At 39.6% G+C, this 21,652-nt stretch overlaps 2 protein-coding genes across 2 annotated transcripts in view; one reads left to right on the plus strand and one right to left on the minus strand.

Annotated features, from left to right (window-relative positions):
- TECPR2 (tectonin beta-propeller repeat containing 2) overlaps positions 1 to 11,080 on the minus strand; it is a gene marked incomplete at its 5' end in the record, with an annotated part of 34,822 nt that extends 23,742 nt beyond the window's left edge. The window contains 9 exons of the mRNA XM_084270465.1: positions 1,655 to 1,838; positions 3,155 to 4,149; positions 4,795 to 5,256; positions 6,579 to 6,711; positions 7,477 to 7,789; positions 8,895 to 9,052; positions 9,885 to 10,016; positions 10,624 to 10,752; positions 10,862 to 11,080. Of these exons, the coding sequence (XP_084126591.1) occupies positions 1,655 to 1,838; positions 3,155 to 4,149; positions 4,795 to 5,256; positions 6,579 to 6,711; positions 7,477 to 7,789; positions 8,895 to 9,052; positions 9,885 to 10,016; positions 10,624 to 10,752; positions 10,862 to 11,080 (2,725 nt within the window). The remainder of the gene's footprint in view (positions 1 to 1,654; positions 1,839 to 3,154; positions 4,150 to 4,794; positions 5,257 to 6,578; positions 6,712 to 7,476; positions 7,790 to 8,894; positions 9,053 to 9,884; positions 10,017 to 10,623; positions 10,753 to 10,861) is intronic.
- A 4,422-nt stretch (positions 11,081 to 15,502) lies between these two features.
- Positions 15,503 to 21,652, plus strand: CINP (cyclin dependent kinase 2 interacting protein; the record flags this gene model as incomplete). The annotated part of the gene is made up of 5 exons (XM_084270454.1): positions 15,503 to 15,515; positions 16,512 to 16,680; positions 18,143 to 18,269; positions 19,818 to 19,947; positions 21,450 to 21,652. The coding sequence occupies exons 1-5, from the start codon at positions 15,509 to 15,511 to the stop codon at positions 21,650 to 21,652; spliced, it is 636 nt and encodes a 211-aa protein (XP_084126580.1). The 5' UTR covers positions 15,503 to 15,508.

Raw genomic sequence — 21,652 nt, forward strand, 5'->3', positions numbered from 1 at the left:
TAAAGATACTTTTAACTCTTTTTAAAAGCAAGACAAGAACAGCAGCCAACTTCCCTAGGAGCTTCTGAAATGTGTCCACCACTGGAGTATGTGTGATTTTTAAATGTTCAAATGCAAACCATTTTGCCTTATTAATACACTGAAAACTAACAAAAGTTAATAGCAGGCTTATCTGGCCACGTAATAGAAGAGACTGAAGTTCATGGCTTGCTTCTGTACTAGTGTGGTACATTCTCCCCATATAAAGGAAAAGGGGTTAAATCTAGTACTTCCATCTTTTACAAATACTAGCACTATTAATAGGTAAGTCATAAATTTTGTGGACCAGTCGTGAGTGGCAAACACCTGAACAGGTGTGCTGTCCAACACCATTATGTAGAGCGTCACAAGCAGATAAAACTCAAGAATGCAACTGCACAAACCCATCTTGAGCTCTTTCCCTCACTTGAATTGGCAAGGACAGTTCAGAAAAAGAAAACCAAATGGAATTCCAAACTTAAATTCTGGTTGGCATACATGCTGGTCACCACCAGAGCAGTACACTGCCATATTAACTTCCTTTGAGTAATTCCAGTGTGGCACTTGATTCCATTCTGATGCTTGTGGTTAACACGCTCTTAATACATCCATGGGAAATGGTGGGTGCTAGAAATTTGTGTAGATTCAATGAAAAACTGTATGAGTTCCTGGAACCCTGGGATAACACACACAGAGAAACAACCTTTGGCCCAGGAAATCTCTGAGCCACCAAGAGTTGCAGTCTGAAACTATCAAGGGCAAACATCATACATGCTAGCCCAGTCCTTTTACTCTTCTGCAGGCATCTGCTTCTGACTGCTGTTAAGGACCAGATACTGAGCTGGATGAACTCGTGATCTCACCTAGAACAGCCATTCTTAAATTTTTTTTGTCCATAACAAAGCTCAGCTACAGATCAAATAGAACTCCTCTCTTCTTGTAACAGATAGCAAATCTTCCCCTACACAGAGAAGGGAAAACTGATGTGTGCTTTGGCAAGGCAGAAGACTAAGTAAAGAAAATGTCTGAGAAACTTGTATTTTCATTCCAGTCCTGGAACAATCTGGAAGGCCAAAAGTCACTCAAGTTTATAACCAAAGCAGTTCTGTAACAAAACCTGCAGTTCTATATAGACAAGGTCCTCTTCATTCATCTCCACCTACCGCTGAACTGCTATTTCTGAAGCTCACTTTAATCAGGTGGATGCCTCCTGAAAACTTCCCCAAATGCAATGTGAACCTATTAGAAAGACAGCCACTTCAACTAGAACATGGTATGCAGAGGTAGTGGAAGATGCAGTCATATCACCCAATATGACTTTTGTTTAAAAAAAAAAAAAAACACAAAAAACCCCACAACCAAACCCAAAGAAACACATTATTTTTATGTGAAATAAGTCCCAAACAATCAAGTTGCTGGAAGAGAAAAACCAAACCAAAACAAAACCACAACCACCAATAAATTTCCCATGTGGAAGTTGCATATGCACTGAATTCTATCTGCAATCTCAGAAAAGTTACAAGTTTCAGCTAATTAAATAAAAGCCATTATTAAAGAAACAAAACAGAAATATAAAGGTACAAGTCTATGCAAGTTTTATCTTTACAGGGTTGCAGGGAAGCAGAAGCCAACCAACCTGAGGGGGAAACTGCCACCTGCTGAACACCATCTTCAAACTTCTGCCACCGCAGCCCCGCTGCGGGAAGAGCGCTGCAGTACAGGCCACCTCTGTAGTCCAGGCACCATATATATTTTTCTGAGACAACCAGGCTCAGGATGCCATAGCCAGGACCAGAGTATCCCATCCAGCTCTCTGCAAACTAAAAACTGTAGAGTCAGAACAGTGCCAGGTGTCTTCAAACTGCACAAGAAAATGTCTATTTAAGCACAGTAGCTCCTATTCTGGTTTAAAAAAATAAAACCTAAACTTAAGGTTCTTAAGTACCATAACCAATGAATGCATTTGCCATGTCTAAAATGAAAGAGAACACTATGTACTGCAAAATAAGACTGTTAGAACAAAAGTATTACAAAAGAAAAAACACAACACAAAAGGACCCCAAGCTTCCCACACTGTGGAAAATCTTCTCTTATTAAAGAACACATACTTAGAAGTGTGAAGTCTGTCTGTAGTCCAGGAAATTTATTTATTGTCTATGATGTGATGACCAAAGGGAAAAGCAAGAGTGCAGACACAGCTAAATATCCAATCCTGATACTCTCTGTATGGTACAGCAGATGTGTATTGCAGAAAGTTGTTTTACAGGCTGCTATCTTAAATTTTGATAGCTTCCATGAGGTGAACTCAAGCACTGCACACATGACCTATTAATGTAAACATCTGTGGAGCTTTTCTAAACATTACAGAGTGAAAAAACCTGAAACTAAAAGTCTCCTACACTTTGGGCTGCAGTTGTTACTAAAGAAGACACCATCAACTTGTAATTTAACTTTTATCAACAAATAACACGTTAATCCAAATATAAGGCTGTTGCAGAAAAAAAAAACCCTACCTAGGAGAATTGTGTTTGGCAATTTTGCAGATTTTACAATTAATTTTAGTACTTCTTTTCTATAGTATATGTAAGAGTTACTATTTCTGGAAACATTCACCCACAAAATAACAATGAAAGAAAGAGGGATAACAAAAAGGAAAAACGTCAACATTTTAAATAGCACTAACTGCTGCCTATGAACAAAGGAAGATTAATCCTTAGATTCTAAGTATTTACAGGTAAAATGATCCTCAACAAGATGCCAGCCATGTGAGAGAATCAGCATTAATTCCCCACAAAGTCAGCTGAAGTTAGAATCAGCACCACGCAACATTTAAGCTACCGGGAAAGCCAAACAAGGAGCAGCAGTTGGTGCTCTTTAATGGATGGGTTTATGACAGCATTTCTGTTGAGCTGGGAATAATACAGCCAGTGCAACTTCTTCACATTGTAAGCACACACCAACTATGCTCAAGTTGGATATACCACATGTCCTAAGAGTTACCACATCTATTGCTGTTTGCTGTGTTTTACTTGTTTACTCAAATCAAGTAAGAAAAAATTGTTTTCATAAAGAAGGATATGAATGCTTCTTTTGAAATGCTGGAATTATGTATTTTAGCTAAATTGTAAATATATACCTGATCAGATTTTAACAGCACCATTTCATCTGGGCTTATCTTGGATGCATCCTGGGAGCCAAGCCCAGCACAAGCTTCAGGCATGCTAGTCTCTGAAGATGAATAGGGTAATCCATATCCATAAATATCCTCTTCATCACTTGAGGCAGATTTCTCATTCCTACTTTCCTGAGTGTCTGTTACCCATTCAGCAGTGCTGGTACTAGATTTAGCTTTGATTGCACTTTCAAAATTCCATCCAGAAATGGAAGTGTTCTCTGAATAAACATCATCAGAGATGTCAAAGTGGAGCACAGAAGGATCTGACAGAGCACTGTGTATTAGAGAGAGTTGCTCCTGGTCTTCCCTACCAGCTTCATCACTTTCCTTTGGTGTCAGTGATGTCTGAACACCAAGTTCACTATTACATTCCAAAAACATTTGGTCTGTAAGGTCTGGCTCTTCAAAAGATTTTTCAGTATCCTGCAGCTTCACTTGATCTAAATGTTCATTTATTTCACACAACATAGGAAAATCCTGCCCCTCCTCGTGGCTCAGCTTTCCAAGACAACATTCATTGCTCGCTGGAACCACGCTTCCGTTATATTCACCACCAACAGTGCTTGTCAAGTCTTCTGTGAGAACTGGAGGAGACACAGATGTCAAAGTATCTGTAACAGCTGAAGTGCCCATGCCACTGTCACTGTCTGGAAGTTTCTGTAAATCAACCATATCTCCATTTTCTTCATTAATTAGTACAGTTGCAGACTCAGGTGACTGTAAGACACTGAAAGTTTCTGAACCGTTATCTTCTTGCAAGACTGTATGGGACTCCACGCTGCACACGCTTTCCTGATCTGGAGATCCAGTACTCAAGTGATCAATGCTGCCACTCATCAAGCTGGAAGTCATGGAAAAGGAATCTGCATTCAATGAATGTGGACTATCACCAGAAAGCTGGCGCTCATAAATTGGTGTACCTTCCAGAGAGCTGTGGTTTTTCCTGGTCCCACTTTCTGTTGTCACAGAACAACAGAAGAAAAAAAAAAGGGGGGGGGAGGGGAGAGGGAATATTAATAAAACCTATTACATTTCAATGCAAAGTAAGAAATTAAAATGTTTTTAACACTAGGGAAGAATGCAGCTCAATCTAAATTTTGAAAGAATGATTTTTTTCAACTTCAACACTAAGTGATACCTATAAAGCCAAAAAAGTCTTAATAGCAAAACATTTTAAAGTTCCAATACATTAAACAATTATAGTAATCAAGTACCCCCACTATTTTAACAAACTGAAACCCATGGCTAATAAACACACTGTCAAGTATGCTAAATAAGATTAATAGATATCACACAATTCAAACATAAAACTGGAAGAAATGTCCACTGTATGTTACCATTAACCCATATGTTAGACCTTAAGAATGTTTACATAAAGCAAAATAAAAGAATAAAACAAATAGATCTAAAATGACTTAAATCAATTTATCACTTTCAAAAGAGGCTTTCATCTTCAACACGAGCGGCCCACAAGAACCACTCAAGTAGCTCCAGAGCATGACAATATAAACCAGAGCATGTCAAACACTCTCTTGTGCAAAATGTCAGAAGTGCCACGTTCTAATAATGAACATTGGCAGGGAAAGTTCTAACAGACTTACCTTGTTTCTTCTTTTTTTTCTTTTTCACTTTAATGGGCTTTACAATGAGCTCTTGATCAAAATCTTCAGAGCTGATTGTGCTGAACCGTTGTGAAGAAAGCTGACCTTCTCTCTGAGCATCTGAAAGCTGGTCTGCGCAGATCATAAAGCTAGAGCCACTGTCCACAGAATTTACTGAACTGCTTCTGCTTCTTGATTCACTTACTAGAGAGCAGCCCCTTTTCCTTGTGTCATTGCTCAACTCACCAACTCTATCAAAACTTTTCTCTAATAGTGTCGGAGTTTCCAGATCATCTTTCACTACAGAATGACAGTCATTTTTATCACCAACAACCGAAGAAGTAGCTGCTTTTTTATCTGTTTCTGCTGAAGGGACAGATGATACAGGTGCAACTACTGATAACGGGGTCAGCAATTTTGGACTCGTATCTGTTAAAGGATTTGCCAGTTTTGAATTCCCATCTGAAACTGACCAAAAGAAAAATAAAAGTATAAACAATAGTGTGTCAAAGCGAGTAGCAGCATAGCTCTTAGAGATCACTCAAAAGAAGCTTTATGCAACTTAAATATACTAAAAGTATGCAACATTTCAAATACATATGTGTACATATATATGCAACAGACAACATAAACATCACATAAGTAAATCTATATGAAATCAATCCCCCAAATCCCATATCAAACTTTTACTAGCAAAATTCTGATTTAATGTTTATATATGAAGAATGGTACAGGTCTCCAGGTTGGAAGACCCAGATGTTTCACATACTGAAACACCACCCTGTATCTTCAATTTCTTCATTCAAACGTTCAGTATCTTGGAAAAAAAAATATCAAAGAAAACCAGTAGATAAACTGGTGTGGTAATTAGAAGAAAATATACCTCAAGTGTTCTTTCAAACTATATTTGGAAATTAGGATTAAAATATAAAACACCCCCTAGAAGTTTGTGAGCAAAGAAGTACTTAAATGACTACAGCTATTGCTAAAAGGGAACGGTATGAACATTAAGTTCTCTAGCATTCAGTAAGACTTCATAGAATACTTACTTGCATTTTGGTAATACAAAGCTAAGATGGAGTGTTGTAAATGCATAAATAGTCCTTCTGTGAGTATAACATGCTGGGTAATGGTGTTTACAATCTTTACAATTGAGAAATCAGCCAGCACCATTATTTAGGAAGTCTTAGTAAACCCTTTTAGAGAGTTCCAGTAAGATAGATACTGAATTTGGATGGAAATAAATAAGAAAACAAACTCTTAAATTCTTTTGGGAATTTTAGTAGCATGCTTTGGGGTTTTTGTGAGTTCTTTTACCTTCACTGGAATGTGGGCAGTCACAGGTAGCACAGAATCTACATATTCAGGTATCTCCGAGGCTATTGAGACTGATCAGTAAAGAGAGGATCACAACTGGAAATCTAGGCTGCTTCAAGACAAGGTCTCAAATGAGATGCCTGTCTAGGATAATGTTGACCCTCCCCCCAAGAAAGGGAGCCCTAATTAATTTCTTAATGCCCTCATTCTCACTGCAGCCAAAACAGAAGTGCAGATGAACAGATAAACCATATTTCTAAACATAATCTGTAGAAACAGGTAAATAGCTCTACAGAACCTGGTAGGTTTTTGCAATAACCTGAAGGTTATTTTATGGGCTTCTAGGGGTTTTTTTGGGTTGCTTTGTTGGGTAGGTTTGGTTTTTTTGAGGGTTTTTTTAATATTACAAAAGTACAACAGGCACCACGTTGCATAAGACACATGCTATTTTGCTAGTCTATACAAACCTATTGATGATACTCCTTCAGGTCTACTTGAAATTCTTATTACATCTCTATCTCCCTTTAAGAGAAAAATCTCACTGTTGGTACAGGACACAGACACAATATCACCATATCCTTCCAAGCCACCAATCAAAGCCTATAAAGAGTCAACACAGAAAGAAATAATTTGCGTTAGATTAACACACTGTTTGGACATGATGGTGCTCTTAAAAGCTTTCACTGGAATTTATTCTCTAACTACATGTGTTAATTAAAGATTTTATCTTATCAAAAAGAAAATAGAAAAAAGAAACAGGATAGCACTCTTTAATCATGATGTAGCTAATCTTTACACTAAATTTTATTTCATAGATCTATTAATTTTCTCTGTCCAAACTAGCTGGAAGAATGTAACAACTTAATTTACAACCTGGTGGCAGAGCCACAATACAAAAGCTTAATACTATATAGACAAAAAGATACTAGTTTGTATTCATGTTAGAAACATACTTTCTACAAAACAAAATAGCTAACAGCTCACTCTGTACTAAAGAGGCTTTTTTGCAGACACCAACAGCAGCAGAAGAGAAAGAATAAATAGTTCCAAGTAGTGGAACATCATTTTGCATTAATTACTAGATTTTAGATTTATACATGTTTTGCTAAGTATCAAAATTTATTATGATGTTAATGCTTGGATTGAAAGCTTTAAGTATATTTCATTTTTATATATAACTTATTGAGCTAGTTTGTGAGTATATCATTGCAATGCCAACTCTAAGAGAGAATGAAGTCTTCTTTGTCAGGTTTAAATATGGATTTAAATCATAGAAGTGTAAGAATAAGCCAAATAAAAGTCTCACATTATAACATGAGCAAAGACAAATATGAAACAAAATATGCACGCACAAGACTGATCTACCTGGTTGACAGTGTCTAGTAAATAGATGCTGTATTCATTCCAGGTCAGCACCCATCCTTCTCGGAAAAAGCAGGAAACGAGCCCAAGGTGTTTCTCTGGGGAGCCATAACTTCCTCTCTCGGGTGGTTCCAAACGAGGATACAATTCAAAAGTCTTTATTCCTCCAGCAAATACTTCTTTCAATATGAATGTGGTCTGAACAGTTCCATGAACATCAGACTTCCAGAGACGAAGCCCAGGTCTGGCAGCAAACAGTGTCAGGTCACTCTGTTTACATAGGCCAGGTATGAAACATGCTCCAAATTTGCCAGTGCTAAAGCACAAAAGAAGAAATTAATTTTAAAAGCTATATACTTAACCTTGAATTTTAAAAAATTACAGAACAAATTTACACCTACAAATTATTAAGAATAACAGTCATTTGATCAAAGTATTCAGTCAAATGTCTGAAGCACAAATTTGGTTACTGTAAGTTGAGAACAGTGTTTCCAAACACCAAGTTTTTGCCCAGCTTCAGATGTCAGACACTACATCTATCAGGCAAGTTAAATGACTTCTAATAACCTTTACAGCCTTAATGATACTCTTTATCCATATCCAAGAGATCCTACTATACAGTCATCCTACTCCCAGAACGAATAAAAACCAAGCAGAACACTACAAACTAATGTTAAGTGACAACCTCTGCTTGCAAGAAACAAGCAACAGTCCTCAACTGTTAAAATCTTAATCTCTCATGCATGAAACAACCATTACTACTACCCATGAAAAGCCCCTTTAAGTAAGATGGTCACTGGTATTCCTCTTACTTTTCATATCCTTGAAAGATAAATTCTAAACCTTCCCTGAAGAGTCAATTTCCTCTACTTCCAGTTACAGTAGGTCATGCTGTTATAAGACTGGGTTCCCTCCTCATTCATATCCATGACAGATTACACAAGAGAAGATTACAGAAGGTCATTCAAGAGGTAACAAGCCTTCCAGTCAACTTTAAGTGCTTCCTATACATTTTCCCTTTTAACTCTCTTCAGTGTATTAGGAAAATTGGGATGCCTACTTGCTTTTTGCATCAAATATTACATCACCCATTAGATTACAGTGCTTTCTCACACCAAGTCACAGCAAATCAAGAGGGACTAAGGAAATCTGGCAGTGATTTCAGTTTAAACAATAAGAAAATAACCAAGTATTTTTGCATAATAGTGCTCTGAGAATATACTGTAACATATTTGCAACCATGTACTTTCTAAGTAGGTAGAATTGTCATTTCACATTTGAGCACACATGGTGTAACTAACTTTTTATGAGAGGACTGCTTTGCTCTTTTAATTTATCTGCTTAGATGACTTTTTCTGTAATCCTTTCTGAAAAGTTAAGATTTAATACATGTGCCTGCATCAAGATTTTATGAGGGTTACTTTTTCCTGGGCTGTGTTCCAACTTGCTTGACAGATTTCTCTTCTGTGTAAAAAAGTAGAGTCCGTTGTAGAGAGGAGACAAGCAGCACCTTCTGGTTGTAATCCAACTGGACAATCGAAGATGGCTCTTCCAATACAAGGCTGGAGTTGCAAATACCCTTTTAAAGATACATGCAATTAACAAGAGTCAGACTTTCTAAAAACATAAGGTAATAACTAACACCTCAAAGAAATAATAAACCCAAGATAGAGAAAAGAACAAACAAAAGCTTCTGAGCTACTGCTTCACAAAGTTCATTTAATGAACGTGGAGTTCCTTTATGCAGACAAGAGGGGATTTTTTTGTACCACAGCAGCACACTATGAAATTTATCTCTGAATATTAGCTAATGCATTTCACTTGAAATCAACAGACACATTTTCTTCCTTCTCCACTTCCAGGTCCTACAATGCTGAGATAATTGTGACATTTGGAGATGTTGAACCTTTTTGTAGTCACAGGTACAGAAATTCAAGTTCGTACTTATTTTGTTTAACATCTCAGGTCTATATTAATTAACAAGAGATTAGAAGAATTCCATTTACTAGTAACATACTGGTCACCCAGAAGAATCCAAGTATTTTATTCTACACTCTCAACTGAGATGCTGAACTTGCTCAATATTCAGGAACTTCACCTCATTCAAAAGTACCCTTTCCAACCAAAGTACTGATTTAAAGCTGAAGGAAGGTATGATAGTTATTTCAGACAGAAACATGCTAAAAATGTTTATACAGTATATTTTTAAAAAAATAAAAAGGCAGTTGTGAAGAATACCAGATGGTTGGATTGTTGGGTGTGTGCACACTTGGCCAATTGTATGCCTACCAATAAAGCAGCCCAACTAAATATGATACTAAGCAATTAACTAACTGCTAAATATTTAAACACACAAGCACTATTTCAGAAAACTGTAAATGGTAATTAAGGTTCCCATGATAAACACTCACCTGGTCCAGGTCTAGGGCAGAGTAGACAATCTTCCCTTTGTCATCTCCAGAGAATAATTTCATTCCATTGGGACTCCAAGCTAAAGCTGTAATACTGCTTTTGTGGATACCAGCAACATCAAATCTCCGAAGCTGTGAAACATTACCAAAGCATTACAAGGAGGGGAACACTCAGTGACTAACTGATAAATCTGAGATGAAGCACGAAAGCACAGAGAATCACAAAACATTGGGAGTTGGAAGGGACCTCAAAAGATCATCTAATCCAATCCCCCTGCCAGAGCAGGATCACCCAGACTAAATCACATAGGAACACATCCAGGTGGGGTTTGAGTGTCTCCAGAGAAGGAGACTCCACAGCCTCTCTGGGCAGCCTGTCCCAGTGACCAGTCACCCTTGCAGTGAAAAAGTTTCTCTTTATATTCAAAAACAAGCACAGGCCATTCTATTTTTTATTTAGCACAAAAAACCTAAACAAACAATCAAAAAGGCTGCCAGTTATTACAAATGAGGAATTTATCAAAAGCCTTTTTTATGAAATATGTATTTGATAATGAAAGCCATGCTTTAAGACTATTGCCTTCATCAGGTTAACATACGAAGCCCAACACATTCACAGACACTTCACCAGGCACAGTCCTCTGGTTTGCACTATTACAAAGAATCATGGTAACACTCTACTAGGATTCACCATACTAAAGCTCACAGCTGTTTAGCAAACTGTAAACATTTCATTTACCTGTTTGTTTCTTCCAGGTAATGAAGACACAAGCTGAAAAACCGCCACTCGACCTGAGGCTGTACCAACAGCAACCAGATCATCGAAACAACTCAACAGCTTTACAAAAGTAATAGATTCACACTTCCCCTGTTGAAAGAAACCATATGTAAAACTCAGAAAGTTCATCAGACATAAACAGCAGCTCAGTGCTGAGCAACTCAGCTTCACTAGAAGAGAGAAGAGTAACAGTATTTACCTCAAAATTGTATTTTTTCATCTGGTTAAAATGCCTGCAGTAGAGATAAAGCATTCCAATGCTGCTCCCCACAGCAATGTAGTCTTCATTGGTATCAAGTGCTGTGAGGTATACCACAATAGAACGAAAGCCTTTTTGGACCTTTGTAGGAATGGCATTGAGAAGATAATACAAGGGACAAAACTCCTTAAATATAACCGGTGAATCCACAGATGCCATAGCAATCAACTGGCATCGGCAAGTTTAAGGCTGAAATAAACTCATCTACTTGATCACATAAGGAAATCTGAAAGACAAAAGCAAAACACATGCCATTAACTTCTTGGAATGAGTAAATGGTTAACAGAAGGGCATCACTTTAGCAAGTAGGGATGCAGACATTACCAAGTTTTGTTTTGTATGAAGAAAAAACATGTTAAACTCCTAAAAATAACTTAAATTCAGTAGAGCAGAAGCTTTTTCTTAAGAATAAAGATGTTTCTCAGGTTCAGCTCACATCTAAGGATATATGGCAACCACTAAATAGGGGATAATTGCTTTTTCTTACAACTATGAGCTTCTCCAGCTCGAGTCCAAATGCAGTATTTCTTCTCATCTGGCTATTGGAAGAACCACAAGGGCTCTGACACTGAACAATCCACAGCACATTTCTGCATTTATCTGCAAACTGTATCCTCATCATCCCAGAACTAAAAGGATGGGATACCCACTATGTTAGATCAAAATGTCAAACTAGTATTTATACTCAACTCAACACCCTGCACCCCACAAAACACACAGCTGAGAAACAATTCCACAACTATGTCTGCTATAGAATCACATAATAACCAAAAAATCAGCATAGTGTGGGAAGGAAGGGGCAATGCAAACATCAAAGAAATCCCAGACAGGAAAATATTCACGTAGCAACTGAATTTAGAAAGATAAGGAGCAAACAGAAAAAGTACCATATGCCCATGTTTCCCTTTATGGTTAAGCAAATAATCTCATGCTTCCCAATTCCTTACGGACTGAGTGGTCCATCCATCAAATCCACATCTCTCCAAAGATGAGGATTTAGAGACCAGGATGCCATGCAGGACAGTGTCAAATGCTTTATATAAATCCAGGTAGATGACATCAATTGCTCTTTCCTTATCCACCAACACTGTAATCCCATCACAGACTGCCACCAAATTTGCCAGGCACGATTTGCCCTTAGTGAAGCCACGCTGGCTGTCACCAATCATCTACTTATTTTACATTACTTCTATATCAAGTAATTTAGAAAAAATATAACTGCTCTAGTTCGCTATCTCCAGAAGGTCTGATGTTTCAATTTCCAAACTATTTCAGTTACTGTGCAAGAGGATTCAGCAGGCTGGCTTGGTGCCCTGTAACACTTGCTGTCAATGTGCAATTCCACTGACTCCAAAGGGATTGCTTGCATGACATTACCCATTCGAGCCCACATTAAACCAGTCCACAGCAATTAATATTGGTTACTGGACCCATCTTTTATCTGTACTACAGAAACCGCCAGTAAACAAGCTAGCAGCAGTTATTACACGCTCTTCATTGTGGTAAGTTTTTACTGCTTGCTAGAGCTTAGAAATTAATTGTATTCTCCTTCAGTGTTTACTACCTGCCGTGGCACCTATTTCACAAAATAGCACAAGGATTAGCTGATCAATGTGTCCAAACTGTTTTTGAATGAAGAATTCCTTTCAGAGTTGTTTAACAAGTTAACACATAACCTCAGTGCATCAACACTCTTTCACAGTATTTTCACACCCCATCTATTTCCCATCCCATATTTTAGGTCCCTGGTCCTTTCCTTCAGCATTTAGTAGGTTCTGCCCACCGTCACCTAAATAAAAAGAGAACCCACTGCTAAAGTGTCTTGTGTGCTGTTCTAAACATGCTGCTTAGCCAGTTTAGTAATTTTACTAGCTGCTGGTCTTCTTTCCTCTTTCTAATAAAATATAATCCATGCTTTGTCCTGAGTCTCCCATGTACAAATCTTCCTCTGTCTAATCTCAACTGCTACCGCTCCCCAGCTACTGTCTCATGAATTTCACATATTTTGGTTTCTTTAAGTCCCCTTTGTCACTCCTACAGTTCACATCTGTCATCATCCCAAGCTGCTCTCGTAGCTGTAACCAGTTGCCAAAGGATCTTGCAAGTCCTCAAAATTCAGTATCATTCGAGCTCAACTAAACTGTTAAACACATAATAATTCATCACAAACAATGAATGATGGAGATTTAAAAAAAATACTATTACTCTCTCCTCTACAACAGCCCTGGTCTGATGTATGTTTTGTATTGATTTGTAAGTAATTTTAAAGACTTTAAGAAAAAAGGACTTTGATACAGTCCTGTTCCACTCCCACCAAAAAAGCCCCAACAACTATAAACAACAAAAAATGACTAGGGAGAACTATTTCTTGTCATATAAGTTAAATTAAAAAACCTGCTGTCAGATTTGGATTCTCACTCTTCATAAAATGTATATAGAAACTTTTTTCCAACCTTCTCTGATGGCAAATGTGTAAAAAAATAATAAAAATTAAGTTTTGTTTTCTATAACCCCTTTACCCTGTACAATCAAAAATGCATTAATAAACTATAAGGTCTTGCTATCATACACAAATTACTTTCATCTTGAGTGGTTTACAGACTAACAAAACACTGACACTGCTTGTGTGAAAACATGTAACAAAGCTCAAATAATCACTTAACTAAAAATACTGCTAATTGAGTCATTTCATATACACAGAAAAAATTATAAAGGACTAGAGAACTGCTGTGTGGTCTACTCATTCAAAAACTCTGCATAAGCACCACAACTGTCTGCTCCTGGGCCTAAATCACAGTTGTTTATCACATTTAGTCTTTCTCAACAGCATTAGGATTATACGCTTGATTAATCAAAGCAAACAGTGGATATAATCTATTTTCTCAGACAGATTTTGGAACTGGACGTGGGTGTTCACTGTGTCGGTCACAGTTACCCTGAAGTACATAACAGCTGTATAGAGCAAATCAGCTTGTGCTAAGCAGCTATCCTGCAGCAGAGATAAGAGAAAAATACCTTATGTTTTGCATCAAAAACAATCATCAGATTCCTTCCTTTGCAACTCACAGAGTTCACAACAAGTGTTTAAACACTGCATTCAAGGCCATGTTTTGAAAAGTAGACTTTTTGTATTTTCTCTGGTGTCAGAAACAGAATTAAGTATCAACGGCGTGTAACAGAGTCAACCAATGCAAAAGATAATCCCATGATTAAACAGATCGACAGTGGTTAAAGGTTCGGTGCCAGGGTATGCCAGATTGACTGCAGGAGACTAAAGCTGTCACTGCATTTCTCTGAGCCCAAGCATCCGCTCTGTACAAGAGGGTCAACAGCTCTGGGTTTTATTCTTCAGCACAAAAACTTAAGTTTAGCTCTTCAGAGTATGGACAAACTCATACATATGACCACAGCTATATAAAACAGTCTCTGATTTCACCTAGATCCTGTCAACTAAAAAGAAAATCAGTTTTTATTTTCTAATACATCTCATGTTCTCAGCCTAAGGAGCAGGTTGCTGGACATCTCCAGAGCTTTTCACTCCAAACAGCTGCCAAGCAGAAGGGAGAACCCAGATTCAGCCCCTGCTGAAAGGGGGAGCGCTGCTTTCTCACAGCCCGTTGGCAGGCAGAGGGCCAGCCAGCACACAGGTACCGGCAACCTGATTCACACGCACATCATCACTTCACACAACTCATGAAGTGTTGCATTTCTTCGCTCATAAACTTTTTTTGAAAGACAAAACAACAAACCTATGTGTCAGAGACTAGAACAAGGAGCAGCTGGCGTTACTGCACATAGGGGTTTGCAAAGGGGAGCAGAAGAAACCAGGCTTTCCTCACTCCAGTGGCCTCGGGACACCCAGTTTCTCTAGCAAACCTCCCTTCCTTAAGTGTATGGCTACGTTCCAGCAGGTGTTTCAAGTCGTTCCTTCCTAATACGCTGCATTCTAGCACTCGAGGGTTTACAGCTCCTGACAGGGAAGGAAGCAATAAAACCCCGGGCTCTCGGACACAGCAGCAGTAACGACGCTTCACTTTTCCACCGGCTTTACCTCAGCGTATGCCGGCTTTGCCACCCAGACCCAGAGCCCCAGACGGCCGAGGAAGGAGAGGGAGAGGCGACAAAGCCCCTCCAGCCGCTCCGCGGGCTTGTAACGGCCGTCTCGCCCCGAGCAAGAGCCCACCGCCCTCCCCAAAGGCCACAGCATTCCCTCCCGCTGGCAGCCTCCAACAGACGGGCAAGAGAGCCAGCCGGCCCGCTCCGCCTCTCCGCGCCAGGCTCAACCGCTCAGCCCGGCCGCAACAGGCGGCAAGACAGGCCCCCTGTGTGGCGGCCGGGGAGGAAAGCGAAACCCGGGGCAGACGCTCAGGCGACTCCCGCTGGTCTCCGCGGAGACGCGGCTTCACTCACCTCCTCAGGAGCCCAGGACAGCCACAGCTGCCGGCGGCGGGGGAAGAAAACAGCGCAGCGGCGTCGCCCAGGCCCCGAGGCAGCGGCAGCGGCCCCGGCTGCCTGCGCCGCTCGGCGGGGCCGGGTCTGGGCGGGGCCGGACGTGAGCGCACTTCCGCGGAGCGGTGGGGAGCCGCCATGGCGGGTGAGTGAATAGGGGTGGTTGGGGGCCGCCCTGTCATCGGTCAGTCCCTGAGGCGGCTGCTCACCTCAGGTGGGAGCGAGGGGCGGCAGGGCCGAGCCGGGGACAGCGGGGAGCAGCCAGAGGCCGGGTCCCGGCGCTTCCTAACTAAATCGATGAGCTGCCCGTTGTGCTCCGCCGGCCCGTGTTAATGTTTACACACGGGCGTGGGTGCGGAAGGTGCCCAGCGCCTCACTCGAGACCTCGGGAGTAGCGAGCAGCACCCGTGTCTCGCCCTGTGCCTGCGCTTCCCGCTTGTGACCACTGTTCAAGCGTCCCTGCGCATGGAAGTTACGAGCATACGGCAGGTGTTACTGCTCAGCCGGACGCCGAGCTCGCAGCCCCCTTGGCGCTGGGGCAGGGCCTGAGGCGTGAAGCGGGGCTGCGGGTGCCGGGCAGGCGGAGCGGGCATGCGAGCGGGTGAATGCACAGCAGGGCCCGGTGCTGCGCGCTCCTCTCACGACTCTGGCATCTGGGCGCTACGCCGAGCGGAAAGGCACCCACTGTCCTCAGTAACGACCAGCGTGCTCCCAGATGCTTCGGGCTCATGTGAACTGCTGCAGATGCGGATGGTGTGAGCGCTGTCCGCATGCAGCAGCCGTTGCCATCGTTTCTTACTGTCCCACGCTGCCTTAGCATTGGGCTGTCACGTTGACAGGAGACTGCTAGATCCGTCAACCCACTGCACAGCCACTGCTGCCCACGTTACAGCACCACACCTCCTAGCAGGCTTGCACTGTTTGAACAACACTATTTATTACTTTCTTTTTGTAAATAGTACTAAGGCTGATAGACCAGGAATTAGATTTCATGACTGAAGGCATTTAATGAAAATTCCATTTTGATTTAATCAATATTCAGTTGTAAAACAAGGAAATCATTCACACAAACAGCTTCTGGACAGCACACTGATAGGTTTCGGTATCTTTAAGTGGCTTGAATATCTGTTTTCTCATACAGCAAAAAGTCCTGCTGATAGTACTCCAAGAAGACCTGTTTTATCCGTCAGTGCAAGAAAAATTAAAGATAATGCAGCAGACTGGCATAATTTAATGATGAAATGGGAGAGACTGAATGATAATGGGTTTACTACAGCAAACAAAATAGTGAACATGAAGATCAGTGAACAGTAAGTACGCAAATACATACAAGTAAAGACAGCATAAAGATTGCCTTTATTGAGAAATTAATCTGTTTTCTTCACTAGAAAGTTCTTTTTGGAGATGAGGGAAAGAACATGTCAGAGTGGATAAGCTAGCTCAGATCAAACCCTTTGAATAGTAAATCTTTTCAGAGATTAAAATAATCTTGTGAAGTAATGGTATTTGCAAAAACCAGAAAAATGTTTATACATAAACAAGCAGAACAGATGTTTAAAATACTTGTTTAATTGTTGTGGTTTAGCCCCAGCCAGCAGCTGAGCATCACGCAGCCACTTGCTCACTTCCTCCCCACAACGGGCAGAAAAAGAAGGTGAAGAAGAGAAAAAGGGAAGGCAAAGGCAAACCTCATGGGTTGGGGTAAGGGTAGTTTAGTGGGACAGCAAAGAGAGGGAGAAATAACAATAACAGGACTTAGAGCAAAAAATACAAACTTAGTGATATGCAATGCAGTTTCTTACCAAACTGTGCAACTCACTGCCTGTACGGCTCAGCCCTGTCCTGAAGTTGGGTGTTGCTGAGCTGCTAGCTGGGGTTAAACCACAATGGTACTGTACAAAGTTAGAATCTAATCCTGTAGTTCTCAGCTCATGTGTCTTCCCTTATTCTCTTGTGTATTTACACTGAGGCCAGTATTATCAAATTTCACTGAAGTAAAAAGTTCAGCAGATTTTAAGAAAGAATCAGTGATTTATGTAGACAAAAATGTTATAATAGTGATGACTTTGAAAAGTAAACCAAAACAAACAAAAAACCTCAAACCACTTTGGTAGAGCTATTATCTTCCTGCTGTAAAGAAAACGTGTAACTAACAGGGTTTGAGAAGAAACTTCTCCAGAGTCCTGACAGCTGAACAGGATTTGTCTGACAGGGTTCTGATAGGTACAAGCTCAGGAATATTTTGCTGTAATGGTGTCAGTTGTTGCTTTTGCTCTCCAGCAACTCTCTCTCCCCTAAGCTTACAGTTTCTGTGAGGAAGTCAGCAAGACAGGATATGTGTCTGCACGTTAGCTGCTCTGGGTTTGTCGTTAAATGTCTTAGCTTAACTTGTGCATGATGGTGAGTGTGTGGCGAGGCACCAGATTGTGCTGGAGCAGCTGAAGCCTGAGTATATCTTGCCCATGATGAGAGAGCAGCCTCCAACGGGGGTAAGGTAAAGTGGGAAGATGTATGATCTTAACACCTGCAACTGTTTTTCCAATCACATGCTCTAAGGTAGAGTAATTATCTGTTCCTCTGACGATGATGGTACTAGCCCTAATTGCTCGTGTGACAAGCTAGGTCTCTTACTATTTTTATGAAGGAATTCTCAGGAACAGCCTGAGAGAGAAGGATTTTGTAGGATCACACCACAAGCATTTTAAATCTGCACAGTTCAAGCAAACCTGTATGCAGTTTGTTTTTTTACTCTGCCTTATGTTTGTGTTTCAGATTTCAAGACAACAAACTGGAAATAGCATGTGAGAACAGTGCCACTGACTCTGAAAAGCCAGCTCCAAAATACAATGAAGAACTGGACAGTTACTGTGCAGAATTACTTGAGACCTTAAAGCATATGGTAATGCTCATTTTTTCAATCTTAGTCAATATGAATCAATTCCAAATGTGTTCAAGTATTACATAAAGAAATTGTCCTCAAATATTTCTTATAAGCAGAAAATTTAGATTTTTATTCATAGTTCTTTGGCTTCAATCCTAAATGATTAAAAATCCAGTGTGATTTATTTGGTTGATTGGTAAATTTGAAAGTTGGTTTCATATCTGCCTTCTGCTTGCAAGTCTACTCCTTTTATAAAGTGGTGTCCTGAAAAGATGTCATACAAAAAGATGCATTTGAAAACCACATCTGTTTGCTGTTTTCTCATCCTGCATATTCCCTCTGTTTAGAGCAAAACAAAGAACAAAGCACAAAACAGTGCTTTACTTGCCATCCTATCCTTGCGACCACCTTTGATCAGACATAATGCAGTTATATTTTTAGTCTGCCTACCTGCATTTTCTGTACAGAACTCCTTCTCTAGAGAGTAGAGTAATTATTATGTAATCCATCCTTTTCTGTATATGTTGCTAGGAATTAATGTCACCTGTTGGTTTGACAGGAAATAAAAATAATTTTTTTGGCCTGATATTTTTAATAAGGATTTTAAATTACAGTAACTTTTAGAGCCTTCTGCTGTAGCAGAGGCCCATTCAAAAGATGGTAGGTCTCTTTTTTATATAGACAGGACACAAACTCAGTATTTGAAATAAGCAGGAAAGCAGCTAGATTTTCCTCAGATTTTTTTCTGGGGGAATTTTTTTTTCCTCTCCTTGAGGTAGTTTTGTATTCAGACTAGTGAGGATGTTGACATAATTTCCTTATTATTCCCAGATAACAGGGTTCTGTCTAAGCAGCCAGTGTTAGATTGGATACTAAACATAGTTACTACAGAAATTTTATTTTTCATTCCTTATGAGTCTGAACCGGGTGACAAGTTTATAGAAATATCTGTGTTTTATCTTCTTGACTTAAAGACACTGCCTGCAACCTCCATTTCATTGTAAATATTAGTCTCCATCAGTAATACCCAAAGTCGGGTGAATGTGAAGGAAGTGGATGGTATGACCTGTTCTTCAAAGAAGTTGTTAAATCAGCCTAGCTGTATTGTCAGTCATAGCGTGAGCCGCTTTTCTCACCTCCTGCTGATCTTTTAAAATCAAATTTAAGTCATCTCAACATGGTAATGTAACAAAGAATGTGTTTATAGGGCTTGTTCATAGACAGCCTGATGGTTTTCCCCAGTAATAAATTGCCATAGGAGAAACCAGAAGACAGTTGAAAGAAATGACAGGGCACTTTAATATATTTCTGCATGGGAGAAACAGAAGAATTATGCAATATCAGAGTCAGTAAGTCACGTCTGCAGTGGTCAGAGTTTTAGGGTATCTCATATTAAATTTGTATATAAATTCCAACTTTCATTCCTGTCTGCAGTTAAAATAAGGGAGTTAGAAATCTTAAGAGTAAAGTCTTCAGAAATATTGTTTTCAAAAATGTTTACGATTATAGTAGCTTAATGTTCCTGCAATGTTCATTATTAACATTACATGTTCATAACATATTCAGACAAAAATACAGCTGAAAATGGAAAAGCTTACTTCGACTACTAAAGCAATCTGTGACTTGGAATCATTCCACCATGGAGCTGGGAACTGCACAGCACCCTTCTTTCATACGTGGCCCACACTGTACTTCTGTAAGTAAAATATTGATTATCGTAGCTAATTGTGTTTTGTAGTTGATGTCATCTAATTTAGGACTGAAAAATAAACTCTTTTATCTGGATGTCTTGCCTTAGAGAGAGTGAGTTGAGTGTATCTGTCTCCTTTATAATTGAGTAATCAATAAACACATGAATGCACCACTTGGCTTAGGGTTACTGCTGACGGCTGCCTGTATGAATTCCAAGCGTAGTCTGAACTGCAGCAATTACAGCATAAAATTAAGCTTGTCAGCAGCTTACAGTATCCAAGCTCCAGCAGCCACATCCTTTGTAGAGAGAGACACATAGCTGCAGCTTGGTATTGGTAAGCCGTAGGCTTAACTGGCTTGACTTGTTACTTGACACTGAAATTAAATCCTTGAATGCAAAGAACAAGCTATGCCTCAGTTAATTCTCAGGCAGCCGAAGAAAAATTCCTCTGATCTCAATGTCAGTCAAGACAAGTAAAGAAATGTTCAGTTACTGTGTACTTAATATCAATCCCAGCGTTCCCTTGATGGCAGAAGGTACTGCCTCCCAGCTGGCATTACTGCAGTTTTAAAACTGCTGGAATTCAAGAGAAACCTGATTGCATGCAAACCAACTGCTGCCTTTGTGAAGTGAAAGTCATGACTTTGTGAAGTGAAAGTCATACCTTTGTGAAGCCCTGCTGCGTACTTCACTATCACAAGTTAGTGGGAATCTTATGTATTAGTTTCTACAAGCTTAAAAGGCTAAGAATGACGAAGACAACTGCTGTCAAAACACTCGTGACTGAGTCATTAAGTGATGCTCTCTACGGAAGAATAAATCCTCCTGAAGGTGGTGATAGTTCAGGCTTAAGTTAGAAACACCAGATCAGTCTCTCTAAAAATAATTTATGTCGCTAATTTTTAGAAACACAAACAACTAAATATTATTATAGAAATATATTTTCAACACCCACCCCTTACCCCCCCAGTATTACTAACATAACTGATAACAATATTAATTTTTACATTACACACTTCTTGTTTAGTCTCCTGTTTTGTTTTACTGTTATTTTTCATTATTGGCATCACTTGCTGGTGATCATGTGTTGCTAAAGTGCCTACAGCATGTGAGGGCATCCTTTAGATTAGCTAAAATCAACAGTGACTCTAAAATGTGAAGCTTATATTTCAAGATAACAGTAAATTTTGAAATAAAATGTCAGTTATTTGAAAGCATAGCTGCAATGGCTATGTAAAGGCAATACCATTGCTTATTCTAGAATTAAAAATGTCAAAATCACAAGTGTATGCAGTATATCCAAAAGCTGAAGAAACTGTTGACCATTTTATGTTAATTATGTACAAACAACATTAATACTGTAAAACCCAAGGTGTCTAAATATGGGGAACAGCTTATGTAAGGTAAGGTGTTTTCAATGATCAACATAGTACAAGTCTAATTTAACTTTTAGAGATTTGCTGAAATGTTCTGGTCAACGTGCTTAGTTTTTCAATCTCTTTCAGATGAGGTTTCTCTGAAGCTCTCTGAGATGTACAAGAAGGAACTGCAACTCAAGCAAACAATTGTACAAGAAATTGCTCATTCTGCTGACCAGGATCTGATGATGGTCTATTTATCATCATGGTTATACCAGCCTTACATTGATAACAGCAGCAAACTACTACTTGAAGCCATGCTTCTGGAAACAGGACACAGACAGTGCTAG

Source organism: Gallinula chloropus, assembly GCF_964237585.1.
Source record: "Gallinula chloropus genome assembly, chromosome: 14".
NCBI lineage: Eukaryota > Metazoa > Chordata > Aves > Gruiformes > Rallidae > Gallinula > Gallinula chloropus.